At 47.2% G+C, this 26392-nt stretch overlaps 1 protein-coding gene across 1 annotated transcript; it reads left to right on the forward strand.

Annotated features, from left to right (window-relative positions):
- The first annotated feature begins 1685 nt into the window (after positions 1–1685).
- On the forward strand, positions 1686–22694 carry KIAA0040 (KIAA0040 ortholog). The gene is made up of 2 exons (XM_032778470.2): positions 1686–1762; positions 19370–22694. The coding sequence occupies exon 2, from the start codon at positions 19485–19487 to the stop codon at positions 19806–19808; it is 324 nt and encodes a 107-aa protein (XP_032634361.1). The 5' UTR covers positions 1686–1762; positions 19370–19484; the 3' UTR covers positions 19809–22694.
- Positions 22695–26392: the final 3698 nt, after the last annotated feature.

Below are 26392 nucleotides of genomic sequence, written 5' to 3' on the forward strand. Positions count from 1 at the left end.
AAGCCAGGTTCTCAAACACCAGCCTTCACATTAGGAACTGCAAACTCTGGATGTAAATAATTGCCAGTGCAAGTCTGCACCAGCAATGACTTGCAGCCACAGTTCATGTCATCCTCAGCCCTGACTGCGCCCACAAACCAGGCACCTGCTGGATTTAAAGCTCTTAAACTGTGGGACAAAATTCCACCTGTGTTTATTTGTACCCACAATATTGTAAGTGCAAAAACACAGTCTTGATAAAGGCCAGACTGAAAAATATGACCCCTGGCGTACTTTCCAGCCACCCTGGCCTTCTGACCAGCGTTCCTCCTCTCTCTCAAACTAGCACCACTCTCAAGAGCCAGGGTTGGATGGGAGCCATTTGTACCTGCTGCCAAATTTCCTAATGCACAGCTACTCTCATTGCTGGACAGTTTGAGCTCAGATGCATTGAGAGTAGGCAAAGAAGGCCTGAATCACCCAGGTCTCTCTGCCATGTGGTTTGAAATGCTTGCGTAATATCCCTGAGCCAGCTGATAAGGTTGACCACACACACACACGTCAGTCCCATTCTTCCCTATCAGCGATCTGATTCCTTCGCCCCCTACAGTGTTTGTTACCCAGTTTGTTCTGTTAATGATACAGTACCTTACTCAGGGAAGCAGCTACCAGATCTCTCTCCACATACACCTTTACCCCAATGTAACGCTGTCCTCGGGAGCCAAAAAAATCTTACTGCGTTATAGGTGAAACCATGGTATATAGAACTTGCTTTGATCCACTGGAGTGCACAGCCGCGCCCCCCGGAGCACTGCTTTACCATGTTATATCTGAATTCATGTTACATCAGGTCACGTTATATCGGGGTAAAGGTGTATCTTAGGGTGTGTATATATCTTTGTGAGGGGGCATCTGTATGTGTGTGCACTGGTCTCTCTCTCTGCCTGTAGCATGTGTCTATGGATAGCACGTTTGTGTATGTGTGTTGTGTATGCTGTGTGTACAGCGCATGGATCTGTGTGCGGTAGTGTCTCTCTGTTTGTAGCATGTGTGTGTTGTGTATGCCTGTGTGTATAGCACATGGCTCTGTGTGCTATACACACAGTGTATAGCTTGTGTGTGTGGCTCTGTGTACCTGTGGCTTGGGTGTCTCTCTTCCCCGCAGCATGTGTGTCCAGGATATGCCTGTTGCCTTGCGAGATAGCACGTCCCTATGTGTTATGGGGTGCGTCTGTGTGAGCCGGTGGGTTTTCTTATGTGGCTCTGTGCAGCTGGTCCCAGGTGTCTCTTCCTGCAGCATGTGCAGACAGGTCGCTGGTGGCCCAGGGCTTGTACAGCGTGTCGGCGACGAACGTGGTCGGAGGACAGGTGTCCCCCAGTGGTTTCGGCCCCGTGGGTCAGAAGGGCTGGGGGACCCTCACGCTGCAGCGTGGGGGACAGGGAGCCAGCGAGAGAAGAGAATCATAGAATCTCAGGGTTGGAAGGGACCTCAGGAGGTCATCTAGCCCAAACCCCTGCTCAAAGCAGGACCAATTCCCAACTCAATCAGAGCTGAGCGGGAAAGCTCAAACAGGCAGGGACAGGGCGTGAGCCGTGCCACAGGCAGCCCCTGGGCCGGCCTGAGCCGGCAGCAGCCCCAGGTACCGCGCGGAGGGCGGGCAGGGCAAGGGGCGGAGCGCTGGGAGGCCGCTGGCAGCAAACACTCCGAGCCTTCAGCTCACCACTTCCTCTGGCTGCTGCGAAACTTCTCAGGCGGCGGCGGCGGCGCCTCGGGGAGCTGCAGGTAAGCTGCTGGCGGCCGTGTCGGGGCGTGTGGACGCAGCCGCAGGGCGCTCCCCGCTCCGAGCGTGGGGTGCTCCCGAGAAGCGACTCCCCGTGGGAGCGCTCGGTCACCGCGCCCTGCGCTCGCAGCCCGGGGGCTGACGGGGCGAGCAGCCTGGGACTCCTTTTAGCCAAGGCACGCTCCCGGGGCTGGGTGGCCATCACCGGGAACTAGCTAAAGCATTGTCCTCCTTTAGCTAAAGGGAAACTGAGGCACGGCAGCGGCGCTCAGGGGTTTCCCTGAGGTCCCCAGCGCCGGAACGCGGCAGGCAGCCTGAGCGCCCCGCCTCGGGTCGGTAAACAGCACTGAACCTATGCAGCAGCCAGCTGTCAGCACTGTGGTCCAACCCATAGGGCACTGGATTGGGAGGCAGGAGAGCTGGATCTGCCACTGTCCGTGGCAGGTTACCTTGGGCACATTACTTTCCCACTGCATGCCTCAGTTTCCCCACCCATTTGCTGGTCTGGTCTTTTCCACTATAAAATCTTTGGGCCAGGGACTGTGTAATGGAGCCTAGAGCTCCATTAGGGCTTCTGGCTACTACTGGCTTCCAAGTAAATAAATAATAATAATAATAAGGTGCTGGTGCTCTGGATTCTGCACTGTTATTTGGCTGTGAGCTTGGAAACAGCCATGCACAGCAGATTCAAAAAGTGGGAGCTGCCATTCCTCAGCACTGTACTGGGAGGGGTGGGGGTAGGTTAGCTTCATTGTTAAATGGCACATGCTGAACCTTTTAGTACAATTGCCCTTGTTTATAATGAACAGCTCCAGGGTTCCTGACTTGGTATTGCCCTAGGGCTGGCTCCACTATGAGCAGTTCAGAGGTAAGGGGACACATCCTCTCCCCTCTGTGAGCTGGCCAAAAGGTCTCCTCCTGATTCCAACAGGAGTGACCCTGTGTCCCCCATATCTGCCTGGGCCCTTCTCCCATTCCAGCAGCTGGAGCTCAGAGGGCTGTAGGTACTGACATGAGCTGTGCAGCAGAATTTCTTTCTAAATTAAATTCCTTGAGTTTTAAAAGGCGAGGGGCATCTCTCCCAGAGCTCAGATGCCTTTGCTGGGAGCTGAGCCTGGTGTACCGGGAATCTTTGACCCACAGTTGTTACAAACGTTCTTCTGCATTGTCTATGCCAGTCAGAGGCCCTATCTGGCCTAGCCTACCTAAAGGAGGCCAGCCTGCTATCATTCAGGGATCCCAGTTCAAGACTCAACTCATACTCAGCTTCCTTGAATGTGTATCTTGACTTTAGCAAGGCTTTTGATACTGTCTTGCATGATCTTCTCCTAAAACAAACTAGGGGAACACAACCTAGATGGAGCTACTATGAGCTGAGTGCGTAACTGTTTGGAAAACAGAGAGTAGCTATCAGTGGTTCGCAGTCAAGCTGGAAGGGCATATCGCGTGGGGTGCCGGAGGGATCAGTTCTTAGTCCAGTTCTGTTCAATATCTTCATCGGTCATTTAAATAGTGGCATAGACACAGAGAGTACACTTATAAAGTTTATGGACGATACCAAGCTGGGAGAGGTTGCAAGTGCATTGAAGGATAGAATTAAAATTCAAAATGATCTGGACAAACTGGAGAAATGGAAAGAAGTAAATAGGATGAACTTCAATAAGGACAAATGCAAAGTACTCCACCTAGGAAGGAACAATCAGTTGCACAAATACAAAATGGGAAATGACTGCCTGGGGAGGAGTACTGTGGAGAGGGATTCGGGGGTCATAGTGGATCACAAGCAAAATATGAGAGAACAGTGTAATACCGTTACCAAAAAAAAAAAAAAAAAAAAAAAAAAAAAAAACCAACCACATTCTGGGATGTATCAGCATGAGTATTGTAAACCAGGAGTTCTCAACCAGCCCAGGAGGTATATTAACTCATCTAGATATTTGCCTAATTTTACAATAGGCTACATAAAAAGCACTACCAAAGTCAGTACAAACTAAAATTTCATACAATGACTTGTTTGAGCTATATACTATACACTGAAACAAAGTATATTTTATAATTATATTGTAAAAATGAGAAAGTAAGCAATTTTTCAGAAATAGTGTGCTGAGACACTTTTTTCTATTTTTAGGTCTGATTTTGTAAACAAGTAGTTTAAGTGAGGTGAAACTTGGGTAGGCAAGACAAATCAGACTCCTGAAAAGGGTACAGTAGTCTGGAAAGATTGAGAGCCACTGTTGTAAGCAAGATACAAGTAGTAATTCTTCCACTTTACTCCATGCTGATTAGGCCTCAACTGGAGTATTGTGTCCAGTTCTGGGAGCCACATTTCAGGAAAGATGTGGACAAACTGGAAAAAATCCAGAGAAGAGGCAACAGAAGTGATTTAAAGGCCTAGAATACATGACCTGTGAAGGAAGACTGAAAAAAAATAGGTTTGTTTAGTCTGGAAAAGAGATGACTGGGGGACAGACACACATAACAGTTTTTAAGTACCTAAAAGGTTGTTTACAAGGAGGTGGGAGGTAAATTGTTCTCCTTAACCTCTGAGGCTAGGACAAGAAGCAATGGGCTTAAATTTCAGCAAGGGAGGTTTAGGTTGGACGTTAGGAAAAACTTCCTGTCAGGATGGTTAAGCACTGCCATAAATTGCCTAGGGAGGTTGTGGAATCTCCGTTGTTGGAGATTTTTAAGAGCAGATTAGACAAACACCTGTTAGGGATGGTCTAGATAATACTTAGTCCTGCTTTGAGTGCAGGTGACTGGACTAGATCACCTCTCAAGGTCCCTTCTAGTCCTATGATTCTGTGCTTCCTGGAATGATGGGGGCTGGTCACACTGTGAAGGCAAAGTGTGTAGGCCCTGCCCAAGGGGAAGAGAATGGGGATGTTTCACTTCCATTCTGTCCCCCCACTCAACAAAATGTCATTCCCTGTTTGCAGCACTGGTGTTCAGGGCAGAGTTTTGTGACAATGCTGGATATGCCCGAGCCCAGGGTGCACTGGTGCTTGCATTTATGGCTAGCAGCAGTGCTGCAGAACAGATACAAAACATTGTATTGACAAGGCCTCTGGGGCTGATCTGGGAGTAGCTTGGTGCACAGGAGAGGTGCAGCCATCTCTAAGCCAGGGTATTCATCAAGCAGAGGCAGGGCACCTCAGGCTCCCAAAAGGAGGCTGGAGAGAGACTCGAGAGGTGGGAATAGCAGGAGCAGGGCTGCCCAGCCTTCAGCCAATCTGAGTGGCTAAACACACTTCAGTGCTTTAGAGTTTTGTTGATGAAAATCTGCCTTTTCCCCCAGGGTACTGGAACATGGGTCAGAACAAGAGCTTTCTGAGCATGAGGGTTTCAGTTCACAGGGAGTCACAAGAGCTAGAGATGAGGCTGAGCCATAAATTTTAGCTCCAATGTTGCGGGGGGGAGGGGTGGCGGGCGAGTGCAGATCCCAAGACTATTGGTTCCAGCCAATCTCTAGTTAGAACTTTTATTGTCAGTTTCACACAGACAATTCTCAGTAAGGAGTGATGCCCCACAGCTCTAAGCAATATTCAGCTAAAGCCTCCAAGATTCACAGGGGCTACCACCTCAAACCTTCAAGTAACCCAGAGGAGTCCTCCCAAAGGGCTTGCAAGCTTTGGTAAAACTCACAGCAAACCCACCCAAGTTTCAGATCATCAGAAAGAAAAATGTAAGCAGTGGAGTCATGCCAGGTTGATTATATGGGTTTTGCATAGATCTAGCCAGAGCTCATGAGAGCCATCAATTAAATACAGCCTGTGTAAATACACTGCTACTTCGATATAACGTCGCCCGATATAATACAAATTTGGATATAACGTGGTAAAGCGGTGCTCCGGGGGTGCAGGGCTGCACACTCCGGTGGATCAAAGCAAGTTCAATATAACATGGTTTCACCTATAATGTGGTAAGATTTTTTTGGCTCCCAAGGACAGAGTTATATTGAGATAGAGGTGTACATGGAACCTATTGAAGTCACCAGAAAAGCTCTAACAGACTGTAGGAAGGGATGATTCCTGTACAGAGATCAGCTGGTATCAAATAGGATCATCAATGCTTGTTAGGGCCCCACTCCTGCAATAAGCTCCATGCAGGTGAATCTCTGCTGGACTGGAGCCTCCAGGCCATGAATAGTAGATACTGGATAGATACACTAGGGAATGGTATTTTATAGCATATTGTGAAGTATAGACCATCTACTAAATCTCATTTTAGAAGCTGTTTTGGACAAAGTTCATTAATAACATTACGAGCATACAAAGTCAGAGAAAAACAGTATCATTTTGTTTGAAATTATTATAAAAAGGGTCAAATGATTGTTCTTTAATTTTATTGCACTATCAGTATCTACATCCACAGATTATATGTCTGGGCCTGTGCATGTTCTATGGTTAAATTTTCAAAATAGTTTCACTTTTAACCTTGTGTTTTTAAATATTCATAACTTCCAAATTATTCACCTCTGGGGAAAAAATTACCTATGCTTGGCTTGTCTGATTTTTTCAGGGAGGCAGGGGAGGGAAGTTTGATCAAAATCCCTTGAGCTGTTTGTGAGCTCTGGAAGGGCGAAGGGAACATACTATTCACCATTTCAAAAACACCCTAACCAGGCTCTCTTAGGTAATGGTACAAGAAAACCCACTGAATGTGAAACTTGCACTGACCGTGAGCAATGAAACATTTCCTTAAGGCTGCAGGTATGCACTGAAAAATAGCCCCAGTACATAGGTGTGGCAAGTTAAGTCCGTGTTGGTCCAATCAAAGAACTTGCAAGTGTAACATCGACAGACTCCAGTTGTTGGCGGGCAGGATCGAACCAGGGACTTCTGGAGTTTAGTGCATGAGCCTCTACAGCATGAGCTAAAAACCAACAAGCTATAAAGCAGACTCATTTCATCTCTCTTTTAAGTGGTCTTGGTGCCACTAGATGGGACAGAACATACCCAGAAGGTGTGGGTATTACACAAGTTGTTCTGGTGAAGTCAGCAGAGCCATGTACCATGTTTAGTCATTTAGAGCTGTGCAAAGGAGAAGGGGGGAACACCACCAGATAAGAATGCTAGCACTTTGCACCAGTGTAATGGTGCATGGTGGGGCAATAGAGGTTAACCCCTAAATTAGACCTTGTCTACATTAAGAAAACATGCGTCAGTGCAAGTGCATTGATCTGGACTGGTTGATATAGAGACTTTGTATGCGGCAAGTCAGGGTGTAAATCTACAGCGCTCTAGCCCACTCCTTACTAACTGACCACATGAAATCTGCTAGTGCACTTTGACCTTTTAATACACAGTAGTGGGGTCCACCTGGTCAATGCACAACAAGCAAGTCCACTGTAGATTTACACCCTGGCTTGCCATGCCCTAAGTCTCTGAGTAGAAAAGCCCTTACGCTGGTGCAAACTCCAAATGCAGGCAGGTTGTTCTGGCACAAAGTGGGATATATAGTATAGCTTTTTGATAAATTACCCAATTAAAGTACATAATAAGTCCTACTTTGGGGCAGTGCATCCCCCTACATCTCCATTATGGGTTTGCAGTGGTGTTAACTACACCAGGGCAAAATTTATCTTAAGCGTAGACAGGATCTTATATGTATATATTTCATAGAGTCTCAGATTCCAAGGCCAGAAGAGACCATTGTGAATATCTAGACTGGCCTCCTGCGTAGCACAGGCTAGTGAACTCCTCCCCCACCACCAATTATTTCTAGAGCAGAGCTTATAGAAAAATAGCCCATCTTGATTTAAAAATTGTCAGTGGTGGAGAAAAACCATGATGACACTTGGTGAATTGTTGCAGGGCAGGGCAGGGCAGGGAATTGCTCAAGCCATTACCCTCCAGATTTTAAGTTTTCTATTTTCTTCCCATTCCACTCCCTTAAAAACAGCCACCCACCTCTAGGATATTAAATATACAAAGCGTCAGCATTGTGAGAATAAGCACTCAAAAGTCACCATATTCCACAAGTTAAAGCCCCAGTTCTGCAAAGGAATCCAGACAAGCCTTCAAGGAGTCCTGGTGAAATGAGACATTAGAGCATGTCTTCATGGATCAATTCGTAGGATTGGGGCTTGATGTTGCTGCAGTCCTATTAACTTGGCCACATTACACAGATGTAGTGCTTTCCAGTCTTTTCCCTCTTGTTCAGTGTAAATCTCAAACTTCTTTTTTAAAATACATGTTTACTACAAAATATACAGGATGTGACCAACTCATGTTGCCGGAACAACTTTTATAATTTTAAATTTCCTGACACTTTTAGTGCTTGACCTTGCAACCTTTACATAGTATCAATGCTAATTATTTGGGGTTTGTAGGTCCAAGTTGTCAAATGAAGATCTCTAAAATTAGATGCTTCAATCCACACTGAAGCACCTAAATAAGTGACTCCCCCCCCCCCGCCCCCCGGTGCTGAGCACCTGCAGCTCCTGTTAAAGTTAATGTCAGCAACGAGTGTCCAGAACCTTTGAAAATCAAGTCATGTCCTTTATTCAGAAACGTAATTTAGACAACTAAGTTTGACAATTTATAGATGAGAGACAAAAACACAAACATATCCTATTGATACATCAAGTAGGTGCCTAAAGCTCTAGTTGCAGCAAATTCTTCAAGGCGAGAATCTTCAAGAGAAACAAACTTTTCTCTGACTCATTCCTACTCCATGCCTAGTGCTGTGAATTGGTCATTATAATACACTTGTTTCTCTCTTCCATAACTGCTTTACAAGTGAACTAAGTGGCTCTCCTGAAATCAGGGCTCTGATTGCATTTGCACAGTACCTGCTTGTACCATCCTCAGGTCTAATCAGTTCTGACATCCTCCCAAAAAAACTCTGACTATCCAAATGAATCAGTCTGTAGCTCCCCCTCCTATTCCAGCCCTGAGCACTCAAGACACAGCTCTTCATTCCCAATGTCAGCACCCCCTGCTCCTCCAGATGTGGGCCTGGAGCATCAGAGGAAAATCACTTACATTAAAACTTCCCTGCTGGTTTGAAAGGTACATAGGTGGGGATCTGTGCAACAAACCCCTTCTGGCTGCATGGGGGTGGAGACTAGTGAGGCGCACCCTTCAGCAACCTTACTGACAAGGCTGTTTGTGACTGATCTGAGCATTGCCAGCTCTAAACTGAAATGTCATAGCCAGGAATGCCAAAAATATTTCAAATGAGCCCCCCAAATAATTGCACTAACAATCTTCATCTACAGAGCAAAAGGTAATAGGGGCTCTAAATAATCATTTGAAGTCAGTTGGGTGTCAGGCTTAACGGAGGATCAGATTGGGACCCTGACAACAAGGCCTTATGGGTGTGTAAAGAGCCCCCTACTTCCCTGGGCCAAGTACCTGTGTTCCTAGTAGCTGTGTGGGGAGAGAACTTCTGCAGGCTCCACCTCCCATAATGCATCACCAGCACAACTGAGCCAGCATGGAGGGGGGAAGTGATTTATACCTCACCAGATCTAGGGCTGATGCATGTTACTTCCCCTTTAAGTAAGGGGGAGAACAAGAACCACAATCTGGCTTGTGGTCTGCTCCTCAGGCAGCACAGCTGCACCCTGCCCCTTACTCAGGTCTTGTGGCAAGAAATTAGGGTCCACTTGGGGGTAGACACTTTACACATACATTAAGAGTCACATTCAGCTATGTTTTAAAGGGAAAAGACAGCCATGACAACATTTTAAACAGCTCTGCTTTTCTATAACCAAGTAATCACAATTTGAAAAAGAAAATTCCAAACCCCTTAAAACTTCCAAGGCAGTAAATATAAAGTGTCTCAATGCAGGAATTAAAACATACATCCTGTTTTGTCTACAATTACTTTTCTTATGGAGTAGAGTGTTATGTGAGTCTGATTTCCCATTTATGGATAATGGCAATACAGCTTCACATACAGAATATCCAGACAAAAACATGATATTCTGTTTGTTTGTTTTGCAGATTGATTATTATTTTTTTCCAGTTCCACAAGGATAAAATCAATAGGGAAATACAATCCGTTCTAAAAATTACCTTATTTACAGGAGGCTCTGGGGGTGGGTGGCTGGGGGGAGGGATGAATGTTGGGATTCTAATATTTTAAATGAGAGGCTCTCACATTTACCCCCATGATGCCCCTGTGCAGGAGGGTGGGAATCTAGACACTCCAGTGAGACACTGTTGTCTAATAGATAGGCAAACTGAAGCAAGGAAAAGTGACACAACTTGTCCAAGGTCACCCAGCACACCAGTGGGTGAGATGGGGATAGAACCCTTGTCTCAGACCAGTGCCCTATCTGTAAAATGGGGATGTTGATACAACTCTTTTGTGAAGCACTTTGAGATCCACTGATGAAAAGTTCTATATATGAGCTAGGTATGTCATTCATTTGTTTTCCTATTTAAATTAAAAAGAGTCTTTAAATAACAATAATCAAGGAGAGAGTCACCAAACTTGACTGAAGCAACAGTTTGCTGCAAGTGTTCATTCCCTATTGTAGCTTATTGATGTTATTAGTTGTTTCCATTACAGTAACCCTAGAGGTCCCAACTGAGATCACAGCCCCATTGTGTTGGGCCCTGTACATTCACAATACTGAGGGAGTCTCTGTCACGGAGTCCCCAGGTGATGCTCTGGAACTGCTCCCCACAAAGCCAGTCAGGACTTTGGGGAGCCTCCTCCCCCTTGGAGCAGACTGTCTTCAGGGCAAGAAGCTCACATGGCTTCACCTTCCTGGGTCTGACCTTGGAGCATTCAGCATATGCTCCTCTGTGTGCTTCCCACAGCAAGTCCGCCCAGGCGGGGTCCTGGGGAAGCCACAGGGTCCTGCATGCACACCCACTTCGCAGTCAGATGTGACTCTTAGCCAGCCAGTAAAGCAGAGGTTTATTAGATGACAGGAACACAGTCTAAAACAGAGCTTGTAGGTACAGAGAACAGGACCCCTCAGTCGGGTCCATTCTGGGGCCCAGCAAGCCAGACAACCCCATCTGCCCTCACTTCCTGTCCCCAGCCAGCTCCAAACTCAAACCCCCTCCAGCCCCTTCTTCTCTGCTGAGTTCCTTTCCCAGGCCACGAGGTCACATGACCTCTTCGTTCTCCCAGACCTTTAGCATCTCCTTGCAGTGGGGAAGGGCCCGGGCCATTAGTTGCCAGGAGACAGCGTGTCAGCCAGAAACTGAGGTACCCACACAGTATTCAGAGGAAACATTAAGAACAGTCCCAGTTCATCACAGTCTCTTCCTCTAGATTTTGGCCCACTGAATAAAATCCAGCTCCAGCCATTTATGCCTTCATCCTGAAGCAGTGGTTCTCGGGTGCACTCCTACAGTTAGGCCTGTAAAGGGTGCACCAGAATCCATAAATGTACCTTGGGTCTATGCCAGACAGGTACATAAATCCAGATCTGGTTTTTCCATCACCAGGGGCTACTCCCACAGTCCATCCCTAGTAGCACAGAAATCTTGGGGGGGAGGGAGGGATCTTCACCCGGTTCCAAGTGAGCAAACAGACAGAAGGCAGCTTCGTTTGTAACTGCCAGAGGGAAATTCCAGGCTAGATATTTTTGCCCTCCCTTCCTCAGCACCCCATATATGGTAGTTTTCCTCTATAGTCTCCTTCTTACCTCGGGCGAGGTGTGGGCTGTGATGGAGTGTGCTGTGTACACACGTGTGCCAGTCGGTATGGCACACACACACACCAGGCCCCACATGTGTGGGGAGGCATGCAGTATGCAGGTTTTGGCCAGATCGGTCCCCTCTACAGAACTTAGTAACTGGGGTTGCCCTGTTGCGATCCAGCTGGCTTTTGCCAGTAACCCATAGGCATTGGAAGGCAAGTGGGGACATTGCATGCACTGCGGGGACACATGGACAGATACAGGCATCTAGCTCCTCTCAGCCTTCCCAGCCATTCCAGTTGTGACACTCCGTATTGGTGCTGGAGGGAAACCCTCCCCCAAGCTCTTTGGGGCAGAGGCAGCTCCACTTTACCACCACCCTGCATTGCCAGGTGGTGACACTTCCCTCCCGATGGGAGGGTCACACAGTAAGATGCAGACATCAGGCATGACAAGTTTGTCCCAAAGGCTGCCCTCGGCAGGATCGTGTCACAGTAAAAGCTCCTCCTGGCTGGAATACAGGAAGGAGGAGGAGTGATGGCTGTGATGGTGTAATCTGTCTGACTGTTGCTAAGGAGGTTGTAGTCACTGCACTTGGCAACCCTCGAGGCTGGAAACCGGGGGAGTAGTTGGACACCAGCCTGGTTTGCCTTCTGTTTTTTCAAATCCTGCTCTACCCACTGCATGCTGTTTAACCCGTAGTTGATGTGCCGTGATGCTGTCCACACTCTATACATCACTGCTTGCAGCATAAAGGATCCAGCCCCACTGTGACAAGGGGCTAAGATCATTGTCTGTGGACAAATGAAGGCTATTTGTGTATTTGTTAGCTAGTCAGTCCACCCAGCCACAGGTGCCCACAGACACTCGATCTGCTTGGCTAGGGTACATGGGGTCACCTGTTCATTTGGGAAATGCTGCTTCTGAATGCTTCCAGAAGTGACATCGCTAAGCCAGCCAATAACATTGTGCAAGGCAGTGATGCACTTGCTCCTGGAGGCAATAATAGCTTTCTGTGTGCCAAGGCATGGTACCAGGTCAGGTGGCCTCATGCTCCATAGAGCCTAAAGAGAGAGAGAGAGAGTTTTCAGTGTAGCCCATCTTAAAACATTAATGAATTAAATCTCATGATCCCCTTGTGGGGTAGAGAAGTAGCACTATCCCCCCATGTTACAGGTGGGGAAACTGAGGCACAGAGCAAGTGACTTGCCTAAGGTCACAGAGCACTCAGTGGCAGAAGTGGGGACAGAACCCAGATCTCCTCACTGCCCGGCCTGTGCCACCAGATCATTCTCCCCAAAAATCTCTCCCCTCTAGTTTTTTGGCATTTCTGCTTCTGACTCCAGCCACATCGAGGCATTGCAGAGTCACGTGCAAATAAAGCCCTGTAGTTCAAACATGAATGTGCTTAGCAAAGTTATGATGTGTTCACCACATGCAGATCGGATTTGGGTTGGCATCACATAATGCACCTGCTGTCAGGGACCACTCAAAATGCAAGCAAGTAGGGTCAGGAGAGTGCAAAGACCCTTCCACCCATGTTGTTTTGTGTCATGGCACGGGTTCTCCTGCTGCTGCTGCCTGTGAAATACACAGGCAGAGAGCACCACCTCAGAGAGCCAACTCTGCACCAGAACAGTGACATGGGGCTTGGGGCCAGGATTCAATGTAAATGGTATTCAGCCAGGGCCAAAGCATCACAGAGCGTTTGTGTTTGTATGTGCATGCAGTTAAAGGGGGTAGTTTGCCTGGGTTGACATGGGTCATGAGGAGGCCAGAATCAAGGGACACTACCCAGAAGAATTAATGCCCATCACAGACGCTAGCCTGCTATGGATATAAATTATAACCAACTGCTCCAGGTGGATGCTTCCTTTCCTCTTTAGGGCCTTAGGAGTTACACTGTTTGAGCGGGACAGATTGTCAGAAGAGCAGCCTGGTTGTCCACTGGGTGCTGAGTAGAGATGGCTGCAATTTTTCATTCAGAATTTTTTTGACACAAAACATAACACAAAAAGTTATTATTAATAAAAAAAATTGTGTTTTGTCAAAGCAAAAATGTTTGCCAGAATTGTCTATTTCTGATTAAATAAAGGTATGGGATGTTGTTGAAATACTAAAACTGTTTCAGTTTTTTGGCAACCAAACTCCAAAAATATTTTGTTTTCAGCAACCAGAACCTGAAGATGTCAGCCAAAATTGTCTTTTTTTTTTTTTTTTAAAAAAAAAGCTCTTCAAAAAGTTTTTGTTTTTGGCATGTTTCTGTTTTGGCTGCTGAAAATGGATTTTTTTTAAAAAAAAAACTCAACTACCACCCAAAAAAAAAAAAGTAGAAAATTTTAGATTAAAAGAATAAAAAGTTTGTTTTCATCATAATCTGTTGTTTTCATTGTTAAAAAAATCAAAACCATTTCCCATGCAGCTGTAATGCTGCAGTGTTTAGAAAATCCAGCTGTAAGTGTCCCAGTGGGAGCAGCTAAGTGTTGAGCACTTTGGAAAAATCTGTCCCATGTTTTGGTGTTTTGAAAAATCTAGCTTCCTCAGTGGATGCTGAGCCCTTGAGAATTTCTCTCTTCACAAGAGACATGGCCAGGGATGCATCATGGATCTGGATTCCAGACAATGTTTAATGTCCCGGGGCAGAATTTCTAATGGCAGACATCTTCATTTGCTTTCAGGCCATGCAACGCACCGTGCTGCTCCAGTAGTGCAAAATGGCAGGTCTGACTCGGTGGGGAGTAGGATGTCACTGCAGGCGGAGGGTAGCAAAGGACTGGCCAGGGTGCACACATGGCCCAAGCTGTAGTGAACAGCCCAATTTTAGGCAGACAAAGATGCTCTTTGGCAGATTAACACCTTCCGCAAAGGTGTCACATCCTCCCTGTGGCCAGGCAGGTCAGTGAAAGACTATGAATGGAGAACATAGATGTTGAGTTACTGTTTAGAAAAAGAGACCAGGTTTGCTGTTCATTAAAACAGAGGATGTGACTGCAAATCCAGAGCCCTGGGCAAGTAGCAGCATCCATCCACTAACCAGATGTACTGGCCCACTGGCCAGATGTACTAGCCAGCACCACAGACAGAAGCAAGAGGGTAAAACCTTGGGTATCTTTGCTTGTGAGAGATACAGAAAGGGTAAGACAGCAATAAATGCCACCCACAACAGGACAACAGCAATACAAACATGGGTCCTTTAATGAACACACCACAGCGGACATCTCCCGTAGTTTAGTAGTTGTAGAACACAAGTGGAGTCCAAATAACCGGATTCTGTCTCTGCCACACAGTGTGTGTGAGCGAGGTCTGATTGTCAGAGGAGGAGAACAAGTACAGCCCCCACTGAAGCCTCTGAAGTTAAGTATGGGTGTGTTTAAGACATGCATGGTTGAAAGATATGGACCTTCCCCTCTCTGCCTCAGTTTCCTCTTTCTGTAAAACAGGTGTTCCAATACTCACCCTACCTCCCAGAGAGGCTGTGGGACTTGAGTTGTTAATGCAGGCCAAGCCCTTTAACAAATATCAATACTTAGCTCATATAGCAGCTCTTCAGCCAGAGATCTCAAAGCACCTTGTAATCCTTGAGTGGAAAACACTCGGTAAGCACGAGGTTCGAGTTATTAGCCTGTAAGTCACTTGCCAGTTCTCCTAGCAGCTATCATCCTTAACCTGGTCAGCTCTGTGGGGAATCAAAGCCTCCTGAGGCACCACCTTTTCAGACAGCTCAAACCCATAAGGCAGGGGTTCTCAAACTTTTTTTGCTGGGACCCTCTTTTAAAAAAAAAAAAAAAATTTCAAGCTATGACAACCCTCTCCCATACCATACTACTCTTACTTCTGCACTGCTGCTGGTAGCAGCACTGCTACTGGAGCTGGGTGCCTTGCCACCAGATGCTGCTCTTGCACCTCCCCCCGGCCTTCCACAATAGTCTTGTGATCCCCTTTGGAGTCAGGACCCCCAGTCTGAGAAACACTGCCATAAGGGCATTACCTTATACAGTCCCTAAAAGGGCTTTGTTAGGTCTCTGGGCAGGCTGAGTGTGAACCCAAGAAATGGAGCCAGCCCTCTGACCTTGCCCCAGGAAAAGGTAGGCTTTCCTGAGGGAACCTGCAGGTCAGCAGAACCTTGCCCTCTCCCCCAGGGAAGGAAACCTTACAAGAGGCCACAAAAATGCTGCTCTTTCTCCTCCACAACCCCACCCACTTCTTGCAACAATTGCTAGATGAGTCATGGTGGCTGCATCATTTGTCAAACTCTGCCCTGGGTCAAAGAGACGCACTCATCCCACCGCATTTTCTGCCGCTCTTCATTAAGTGACTTGAGCCCTGGCTGAAAGATGCCTCTCTGATAGTCCTGGAGACTGAGGTCCTCTGTTAATGTAGCCGCAAGGGCATGCTTCTCCCACCTACTTACCTACCTCCAGACACACTCCAACGGCCACTGAGGTCCATAGAAAGACTCCCACTGATTTCAGTGGGTGTTAGATCAGGCCACATGCACCTCAGGCCATGACCTGCTGGGCTCACTTTGAATTGGCAAAAGAATTGAGTCTACAGCTCATCTCCTGACCTCTCTGCTGAGCCTGCCCACCACAACCAGTTATAGGGGCTGTGACCCAGACACCTAACCACTGTGGCTGGGTAGATGTTACTACCCTCCCTCAGACAGCCATACAGGCATCTGTCAGTAGCAACGTTCAGTCACCACCAATCTAGACCCGAACCAGTGACCTGGTGATTAAAGACTTTGTATCCCATCCAAGCCCACCAGGAGCCCAGCTACTGTCTGTCAGCTCTAGTCTGAGCAGCCTTCCATAGAGCTGGCTACTGGCCAAGTTAGACCAAGTAGGACAGCACTAAACCAGCAGTGGGACAAGGGGTAATAAAAAATAAAATTATCCCCACAATTCCCTAGGCACATTGGGGGATGGGACCATATTTACCTCCCCCCCCTCCACACACACACATTCTGAACAAATACACCCTTGATTGACAGCCTCTGGTCTATGTCTCCATGGGGGTACACATTGGTCTTCCAGGGGGTACATCAACTCATCTAGATATTTGCCTAGTTTTACAACAAGCTACATAAAAATCCATAGTGAAGTCAGTACAAAGTAAAATTTCATACAGTGACTTGTTTGTACTGCTCTATATAGTATACACTGAAATGTAAGTGCAATAGTTATATTCCATTTGATATATTTTATAATTATATGGTAAAAATGAGAAAGTCAGCAACTTTTCAGTAACAATGTGCTGTGACACTTTTCTATTTTTATGTCTGATTTTGTCAGCAAGTAGTTTTTAAATGAGGTGTAACTTGGGGGTAGGCAAGACAAATCAGACTCCAGGAAAGTATACAGTAGTCTGGAAAGGTTGAGAGCCCCTGAAATAGATGATTTTTTGGTTGGTGGCCAAACCAGGAAATCCACACACAAAAGTTCGGTTAGTTTTGAACCGAAATTGAATTTTTTTGGTTTCTCTCACCAAAACGAAAAACCAACATTTTGTTTGGATCAAATGAAACTATTCAAATGTTGATTCAAACTGACATTTTCAGAACAAAATGTTGAAACGCTTCATTTAAAAAAAAAAAAGTTGAAACTAAGTGTGTTAACATTTCCCCCCCCAAAAAAATTCGTGTTTTTCCAGCCAAAGCTATTCGCTTAATTCAACTCAAATTTGTTAAGCATTTTGGTTCCCCAGAAAATGCATTTTTCAGTGAATAGTAAATTCACCCCCCAAAAAAATTAGTCTGGCTTAACTGCTGGGACCTCAGGGACTAATCAGGGTGAAGACACAACCCCTGTGGAATCACCTGAAAGCAGGCCTTGTGGATTCATTGACAACTTGCCATCGCCCATACGAAACATGAGGGTAATGACTAAAGGTAAGAGTTGGACTAGGAGAGGCAGGAGCAATTCAGCAACTGACAAGAAGGAAAAGTGGTCTGGGCCGCTGCCAAGAATGCAGTGCTCTGCTGGTTACATGCACAACTAGGGGAATGCCATTGTTACGTCAACCTTTGTTGAAACTTGTGGGAGGCGAACCATTATCCACTGTACAAGAAACCTCGACTGCGAGAAACACTCAGTTAAAAAAATAAAACTGAGGGCTGCAGGGAGTGGCTGGCTCAGGGGATGAGCAGTGGGCTACAGAGCCTTTAACTTCAGAATCACAAGTTGAAATCTAGCACTGGTCTGCACAGGCGAAGCAATGTTACCATCTAAATGCTGTAGGTGTGTGTACACTGCAGTCCGAGCGGTGATTGCAGCTCAGAGAGGCAAACCCTTGCTAGGTTTACCCATGCTAGAACGGCTAAAAAATAGCAGTATAGACGCTGTGCAAGCCCACTGGAACCCTGGGTGTGTACTTACATTGCTAGCCTGTGCCACCACTTCTACACTGCTGGTTTTAGCCACCTTTCTACCCAACCTGCAATCACACCTTCGACTGCAGCACAGACGAACCCTGTGTGGTAGTCTGTATGCTGGAGGGGTCAGCCCACTTTCTGGTCCTCATTACAGAAGCCACCATCACAGTCTTAGCCCAGAGGTGAACTGCCACGTGCACCGTGTAGGCTGCACTCAAAGCTCACCAGAAGCAGCTGTCGTGGAAAGACTAGAGACTCCCAGCTAAAGCCTCACCAACGTCTACCCCAAGTGCAAGGCACATTTCCTCGACCTGCCTTCTCCTGCCTCAGTGCAGAGCTGCATGCACTTAAAAAAACCCTACCCGAACAAACACTGCACTGCACACACACAGTTCTCTGTTGGCGAAAGGAGGAGAAAGAAAATGACCCACACATAACAAACATAAGTCATGTCACATAATGCATGACTGGAAGATGCTCAGACACTACCATGCTGAGGGCAGCGTAGGAATCTGAATAGAATAGAACTGGCACCCTGCGCTACATTTCCTTTGCAAGAGATCATTGTAAAAGCAAGTGAAGAATCAGTTTGAAAGTGTCCCTCCCCATCTGCATTGTCTACCATCACTCCACCATTTCAGTTTGTTTTTCCAGCCTCGGACACATTTTCTTAAGGGGCAGTGGCCCGTATAGACGTACAGCCCAGTAGTCAAGGTAGGAATGAGGAAGCCTCAAAAGGTCTCAAGAGTCGGTCCAGATAAAGCACTCACACATTTGGATAACTATCTTATCCTCTCCAGGAGAGAAACCTCATGAGATCAGCCTCTCTCATCTATTACACTGCCTCTGGTCTCAAGGGGAACCCAGAAGCACAGAGCTCTGTGACAAGGAAAACTTGGTGAAAAATGTTGTTCAAAGTAGTTTGAATTTATTAGATATTCTTATTAATTCTTATTAGAGCTGAGCCCATAACAAAAGCCCAGACCCAAACACTCCCCAAATTCTGAGAATTCCCATATACAAAGATAGTGTCTCTAGTGCTTGTTGTATTCAAAGCAATACGTCCACCTGCAGCTCAGACCCAATGCTGCCATGCCAGAGGCAGGAGTTTGATGCCTGACTCTGGTTCCATTCAGCCTGATCCAGAAGGGGTATGGGAATATGGTGCAAGAAGCACTTTCAGTCAGGAGGAGGGGATCCATGGGCTTACTCTCCCAAAGTCCTGTCGTTCAGCAGAAGAACAGCCTAGGCAGTATAAGCCAGCCCCCTCAGAACTCAAGCCCTTCAGGGAACTTAGTAGTTTTAGGAAGACAGCTACAGTATTTACACTGTATTTACAGGGTTTACACTGTTGCTGCAGCCAGTGGGGAATTCTTTGGGAACCTGGACCACAGCAGGTTTGCTGGAGGCTCCTCAGCATTGCTAGGTGGAAGGTCTGCATGATTCAGCCCACAGACCAAGCATCCCGAACCATTGCCCTTTTGGGAGCTGCAAACTCATCTCTGAAGCTGGCTGAGTGCTCACCGGCCTGGCAGGCCCCATGGGGAGCGTTCAAGCTTTGTTGATCAAACGTGGATTTCAGGGCAGCCTCCTGATTTCCTGTTGTTTCCTCTGTCTTCACAGGCACTGACCAGAGCTGCTGCTGGGTTCCATTTGCCTTCCCTCAGGGCTGAACGCCCAGCAAGAGGACTGCACCAGCTGCAGGTGGGGAGAACGGGTGTCCAGCCAGCCAACTGCCATGGAGCGGGTCAGCTCCTTCTTCAACTCACTCTGGAATCTCATTCACGCCAAGCACCAGGAGGGCATCTTCAACACTGTCTGCCTGGTCGTGCTGTTGGGGCTGCCCTTCCTCGTCCTCCTCGTCCTCCTCGTCATCTGTTGTCACTGCTGCTTCTGTAGACAGCGGGGCAAAGGCAGCAGCAATGGCAGCAGCAGCAACGGGCAGGTCCCAGCAGAGAGGAACAAAAAGAGAAAGAAGAAGAAGAAGGGTGAAGAGGACCTGTGGATCTCGGCTCAGCCCAAGCTGCTCCTGCTGGACAAGACACCATCACTGCCCATCTAGTCGGAGGCACGGAGCAAAGACCCTCCTCCCAGTGAGACCTTCTGGCCATGTGCCGCAAGGAGCTGCTGTGATGGCTCCATCTCCTTTAATAATGACTTTAAAACCGGGACTTTCGGGACAAGCCAAACAACTAGTGAGAGCACAAAGACATCACTAGAGGGCACGCAGTCCAGCATATCTTTACGTGCACAGCCAGCATTGCACTAGGCAGCATCCTCCAGGACACACACACCCATGTGCACAAAAACACATGTGCGCCCACACGTACCAGCATTCATGCAGCTATGAGCACATGGCTATTCACCTTCATGTGCACAACATACCTGCACTCCCATGCAGACACATCCAATGTCACGTGCACAAAGCCACGCGTGCCTAGTGACGTGCACCCTGATGGGCACATGTACACAAGAACATACACACGTGCACTTGAAAACGAACCCACCCTGGCACTGCTCTGCACAAAGATGAGCACAACGTTACAGCACAGTGAGAAGGGTTTTCCTTCACACCCTGGCAAGCTATTGCTTCACAGCTCCTGAAGGCACAGGTATCCAGCCCACTGCCAGAGCTTCCCATGCATCTTCCTAATCCAGCCCTGCCTTACAGACCAAAAGATGCTCCCCCAAGGCAGCAAAGCAGCCGCCCCTACTGCTGGCAGCCATCCCCAGAACAGAGGATGGCAAGAACAGATCAAATGTGGCACAATAAGGGACTGAAACTTTTGCACTGGCACTACAAAGCCCGTCTAAGACTGGCCTCAGTGTAGACTGGTCCTTTGGCAGCTCATTCTGCTGCAGGGAAGGTGGCTTCATTTCTGTACTGCAGCGAGAGAGGAGACTCCAGCTGATGCCGCACAGAAGCTTGGTTCCAGCATTAGAGTTATTTATTTAATGACTACTAGAAAGGGTTCATTCGTGGACCAAAGGCCCATGTATACTATTCGGGCCCCGGAACATTGACTCCATGCAATAACTTAGGCCATGCACCCCCCAGCGCTCTAGACACACACCCAGCCAGAGCCACACTCCCCCAGACACACAAACATGCCCATGTAGCACACCCAGACAGTGGTACACACAAATGGGAACACACTGGTGGGGAGCAGCTCTTGCCATCCAGCTGTGATGCTGGTCCAGGGAGCGTTGCAAGGGCAGCTGGCTCTGGAATACAACACAAAGATGTAGAAGCAGGCCTGAATCCAGATTCACTTCATACCTCATGCCCACCAAAGCTTCCCTCCCTCCCCGTCCAGCCCTAAGTGAGATTGTCTCAAACAGAACCCCCACACACACATTTCACAGATGTGTCTTCCTCCGACTCCTGAGACCTTCCTCTTCTTCTCAAGCAGGGCAGCTCATCCCATCCCTGCAGGTAGCCAGTCAGCAGGCCACAACCATCTGTGGCCCCTGCTCCATCTCTGACCCCACCCATGCCCTTTTTGTCTGTAAAGTCTATTTCCCAGGGGTCCTGCCTGACTCCTCCCCCTCCATGCACTATTGCAGTTATCATCAAGGCTTATTTAAGTCTCATTTACATGGTTTGCAAATAAACAGAGTGGGTGGACACCTCGTCTCATCTGCTCTTTCTAACAAGCCAGAGCAAGAGACAAATATTTTTGCTCTAAAGGCTCTGCTGGGAACATTCTGCTTTAGTTTATTTTTAGCCTCCAGAGCAGACAGCCTAGACAGTTCATGGAAATATATAAACCCATCTGGACCAGCCCCGGCGGAGTGTGCCAAACGGCACAGCCTCCAGCATGGCAAACTCTGGTGTGGTGACCTCATCTGCAGCAGGGTGTCTCACCTACCCTCCACTAGAAGAGCTCTCTGCCTCTAGAATACCCTTCTGCTAGAGTATGCAGGCAGCAGGGAGAGCTGACCTGGGGCTTACAGAATTAGCCACTTCTCTTGTGCTCTCAAAGTGCAGCCCAGTTTGTCCAGCTGTGTCACATCACTTCATGGGGTCTAGCCCTCACTCAGCTATGTTGTTCAGAGCCTCACCCCAGACGACTCCTCACCCAGGCCCTTAAGTAGATGCCATTCAGCTCCTTCATTCACTTGATCTCCATTAAAAAAACAAGGACCCCCAGTTTCAAGGCTGAGACGATAAGAGTCAGATTTAAGCTTAAACAGCCTTAAGGGAAGCCTGATCCTAGATACCAGCTCATCCCTAAACTGCCCCAACTTCTGCTCTGGGATATTCGATTATTTCTCTTTCCATTTATAAAATGATGTAATTTTATAATCTCTCTCTCTCTCTCACACACACACACAGTAGGTCAAAGCTACAGGAAAACATAACTGGAGCTGCAAGTACTTACTGGCTGGCAGAGAGGAGAATATAGCTAGTTGTGACATGGCTACTTTAGGGCTACAACTGTTTTGCTCTGCCATAGTTAAAAGACTCAGAAAAATGTTTCCTGTGAGGGTGCTCAACCCTGTCAGGACCAGAAAGTCAAAGGAAAGGGCCATGTCTGCATATCAGCACTCTGGCATGGGCCCAAACCATTAAATCCAAACACACCCAAACTTTGGGGAAGTTCAAAACCCTACCCAAACTTTACAGCGCTGAGCCATCTCTTTAATGGACTGAACCCACCAGCCCAGAACTCCAGCTCCCGATGACTTGGCCCCAACTCTACCCATCACAGTCAAAAGAACAAAGCTTAGGAAGCTGCTTGTATGAGAGCCATCATCTTGGCTAATACCAGGGATCAAACCAGCACTTCCAGAACTGAAAGCAAGAGCATCTGTAGCTTGAGCTACAGAAGAACCATGTCCTCTATGGGTCTGTGTGACACATGCTAACCAGCAGGTTCCATCTGCACAGCCAATGACAAGGCAGTGTCTGATGCATGCTCAGTACACCCTGATAAGGCCCACCTGGGCTAGGTTCCTCCAGCTAGCTCTGCTCTGCTACTGTGGAGAACAGCCTCTGCTTTGCAAGCAGTTCTTCATGTGCATGGATCTGGATTTCAGAGTTGGCCTCTTCTGCACAGTTCATGCTCAAGAAAAATTTTAAAATAAAAAACTTATTTTTTTCCAAACTCCTGAGAGTGGTTTTGTCTCCAGATCTCAGCCATTTCTTTGTTTGGGAAAATCTTTTTACACCATCTCACTGGCCTTGAATGAGACCTTTGTTGACATCAGTCGATAGGAATGCTGAAGGGCACCTCTTTTCAGCCAGTCACAGATAAATTATTCTTAAAAGGGCAGTTTCCGATTAGTAATGTTCAGTGTGTCTCCTTGTTAATGAGTGCAGGCAAATCTCTCTTGGCACGAAAAAAAGTGGGAGGAGGAAGAGTTATGCTTCTGCTCGGTATGAGTTGGGATGCACACAGTATTTTCCTTTGTGGGGTTCAGTCGATCTTCGTTCCAGTCTGGTTTAGGTCACAAGTGAGGAAAGCTTAATGGCGCTCATCCAGTCAGTCGCTCATAGCTGTTTGTATTGTACATATCACAAACACACAGACTGAAAAGCTGAGCCGAAGTGGAGAGGCCAAAAGAGCTCAGCGTGTTGGCTGTATATGAGGTGCTAAGCCTTTTTCAAAATCTGACCTTATTAACATGCAATTTATTTAGGGGTCATGAGAGGAGATTTTGGAACCAATATAAACAGTATACAAATATAAATGAAACAGTAATAGGTCACCAGGGCCAGATGGGTTTCACCCACGTGTTGTGAAGGAACTCAAATATGAAATTGCAGAACTACTAACTCTGGTATGTAACCTATTGCTTAAATCAGCCTCTGTACCAGATCTGTACTGGAGGATCATTAATATGACACCAGTTTTTTAAAAAGTCTCCAGAGGCAATTCTGGCAATTCCAGGCCAGCCAGCCTAACTTCAGTACCAGGCAAATTGGTTGAAACTACAATAAAGAACAAAATTATCAGACACATAGATGAACACAATTTGTTGGGTGACTGAGCAACAAAATTGCAGATGAAATTCAAACATTGATAAATGCAATGTAATGCACATTGGAAAACATAATCCCAACTATACATACAAAATGATAGTGTCTGAGTTATCTGTTACCACTCAGGAAAGAGATTTTGGAGTTATTGTGGATAGTTCTCTGAAAATATTTGCTCAATGTGCTGCAGCAGACAAAAAAAAGCTAACAACATTAGGAACCATCAGGAAAGGAATTGATACTAAAACAGAAAATATCCTAATGCTACTACATAAATCCATGGTACACCCACACCTTGAATACTGCCTGTAGTATAGTTCCTGTGGCCCCATCTCAAAATTGATACATTAGAACTGGCAAAGGTGCAGAGAAAGGCACCATATGGAACAGCTTCTATATGGGGAGGGATTAAAAAGACACAGGCTGTTCAGCTTAGAAAAGAGACAACTAAAGGGGGATGTGATCAATGTCTATGAAATCATGACTGGTGTGGAGAAAGCGAATGAAGAAATGTTATTTACCCCTTCACATAACACAAGAACCAGGGGTCACCCAATAAATTAACAGGCAGCAGGTTTAAAACAAACATAAGGAAGTACTTCTTCACACAATGCACAGTCATCTTGTAGAACTCTTTGCCATGGGATGTTGTGAAGACTAAGAAGTGTATCTGGGTTCAAAAGAGAGCTAGATAAGTTCATGGCGGATAGGTCCGTCAATGACTATCAGCCAAGATGGTCAGGGACGCAACCCCATGCTCTGGGTGTCCCTAAACCTCCAACTTGCAGAAGCTGGGACTGGACAACGGGATGGATCCCTCAATAATTGCACTGTTCTGTTCATTCCCTCTGAAGCATCTGGCCCCTGCCACAGTTGGAAGACAGGATACTGGGCAAGATGGACCCAGTATGGCCATTCCCATGTTCTCATGCATTAATGGGTGCTGCACTCCTGAAAAATCTGTCCTGGTTGTGGGTACTGAGCATGTCTGAATATAAGGCCCTGAACTCTTTTGAAAAAAATCGAGTCCTTAACAAAGACCGAGGTCTGATCAGGCCAGGCTTGGGGTGTATTGGGAGAGCTATGTGCCTCTCAGGACTGGAATGGCAAAGGGTGCTTCACATCAGGAGTGAGGAGCATAGGCAGAGCTGGGTGGGAGTATGGAACTGAACGGCTAGGAGTGGCCATGAATCAGGACCTAGGTATATAGGCAAAGCCAGTGAGAGGAGAGGACAGGACAGGAAGTTTTCATAGCACTTACTTATGCCAGCCCTGACTTTAAGCAAAACAACTAGTCCCTCTCTTTTATGAGCTGACTTCATTAACTCCCTGGCAACAGAGCAAAATATCTACAGTGTCTGGGCTGGGCAGCAGAGTAACATCAAGATTTCTGCATGGACAGGATTTAACACTGAAAGATCTTTTCATGTGGGTCAGATGTTTCACGGCCAGATTCCCCAAAATGAAGTGGACCTAGGGTTCCATCTTGTGGCCATTTGTGAGTATTGCAGTGCCCTATTCCCATATCATATGGCTTTTCAGGGGATTAAAACATATCCCACGTTGCAGGGCCGGCTCCAGCTTTTTTGCTGCCCCAAGCGGGATTGAGCTGTCGCTGAAATGCCGCTGAAGAAGAAGAAGGGGAGTGAAGGACCCGCTGCTGAAATCCTGCCGAAGATCTGGACGAACCGCCCAATAAAGGACGGAGTGCTGCCCTTTCTATGCCTCAGGCAACTGCCATATAGAGTGCCACTCCTGGCATAGGCACCAACTTCCCCTCTGCCCAGTGGGTGCTCCACCCCTGCCTTGCCCTCGTCCTGCCCCCATTCCACCTCTTTCCCCCAAGTCCATGCCCCCCGTCTTCTTCACCTCCTTCCCTGAGCACACCACATCGCCACACCTCTCCCTCCTGCCTGAAAAGTCTGAAGCGCCGCCAAACAGCTGTTAGGCCGTGGGAGGGGGCAGGAAGCACTGGGAGGGTATGGGAGGAGCAGGGATGCAGCATGCTGGGAGCAGGAGAAGGAGGTGAGAGCTTGGCTGCAGAGCACCCACTAATTTTTTCCCCATGGGTGCTCCAGCTCTGGAGAACCCACGGAGTCGGCACCTATGACTCCTGGTGAAAGATAGGAACCCAAAATAATCAGGCAAAAATAAACTTCCATCCAGAGCTACACATAAATATGTGGTTCTAATTTTTTGTGGAGGGCCCTATTTTGGAAAGAAGCAGAAACTGTCAGATGTCACAACAAAGCCTGCCTCACCTATTGAATTCTTCTGAATTGACAGCTCTCCCTGAGGTCCAGCTTTTGGACTGGACCACTTTTGCCTCTCAGATTTGCTCAGCAAGCTGCTGGCAGCAGCTGAGCCTCCTGCTCTGTGAGGAGAGATACATGAATTTCTCTATCAGATGTATCTAAATTTAGTTCAGTGACATTGTGCACCTTTACAATACATTTTATCAACTCACTATGTATATGTTGCCTTTGGATTCTGCTCTAGAGTCAGCAGTGGCTGAAATTATAGCCTTATTTGCCACATACTGTCCCTTACCCAGCCCCAGTTGCACCTACTCACACAGTTCCCTGCACTGGATGAGTTAGTGGAATAGCTCATCACATACAGGCCAGTGCAGGGTTGTCACATCACCATAGTAAAGAGTC

This window comes from Chelonoidis abingdonii, chromosome 7 (assembly GCF_003597395.2).
Source record: "Chelonoidis abingdonii isolate Lonesome George chromosome 7, CheloAbing_2.0, whole genome shotgun sequence".
NCBI lineage: Eukaryota > Metazoa > Chordata > Testudines > Testudinidae > Chelonoidis > Chelonoidis abingdonii.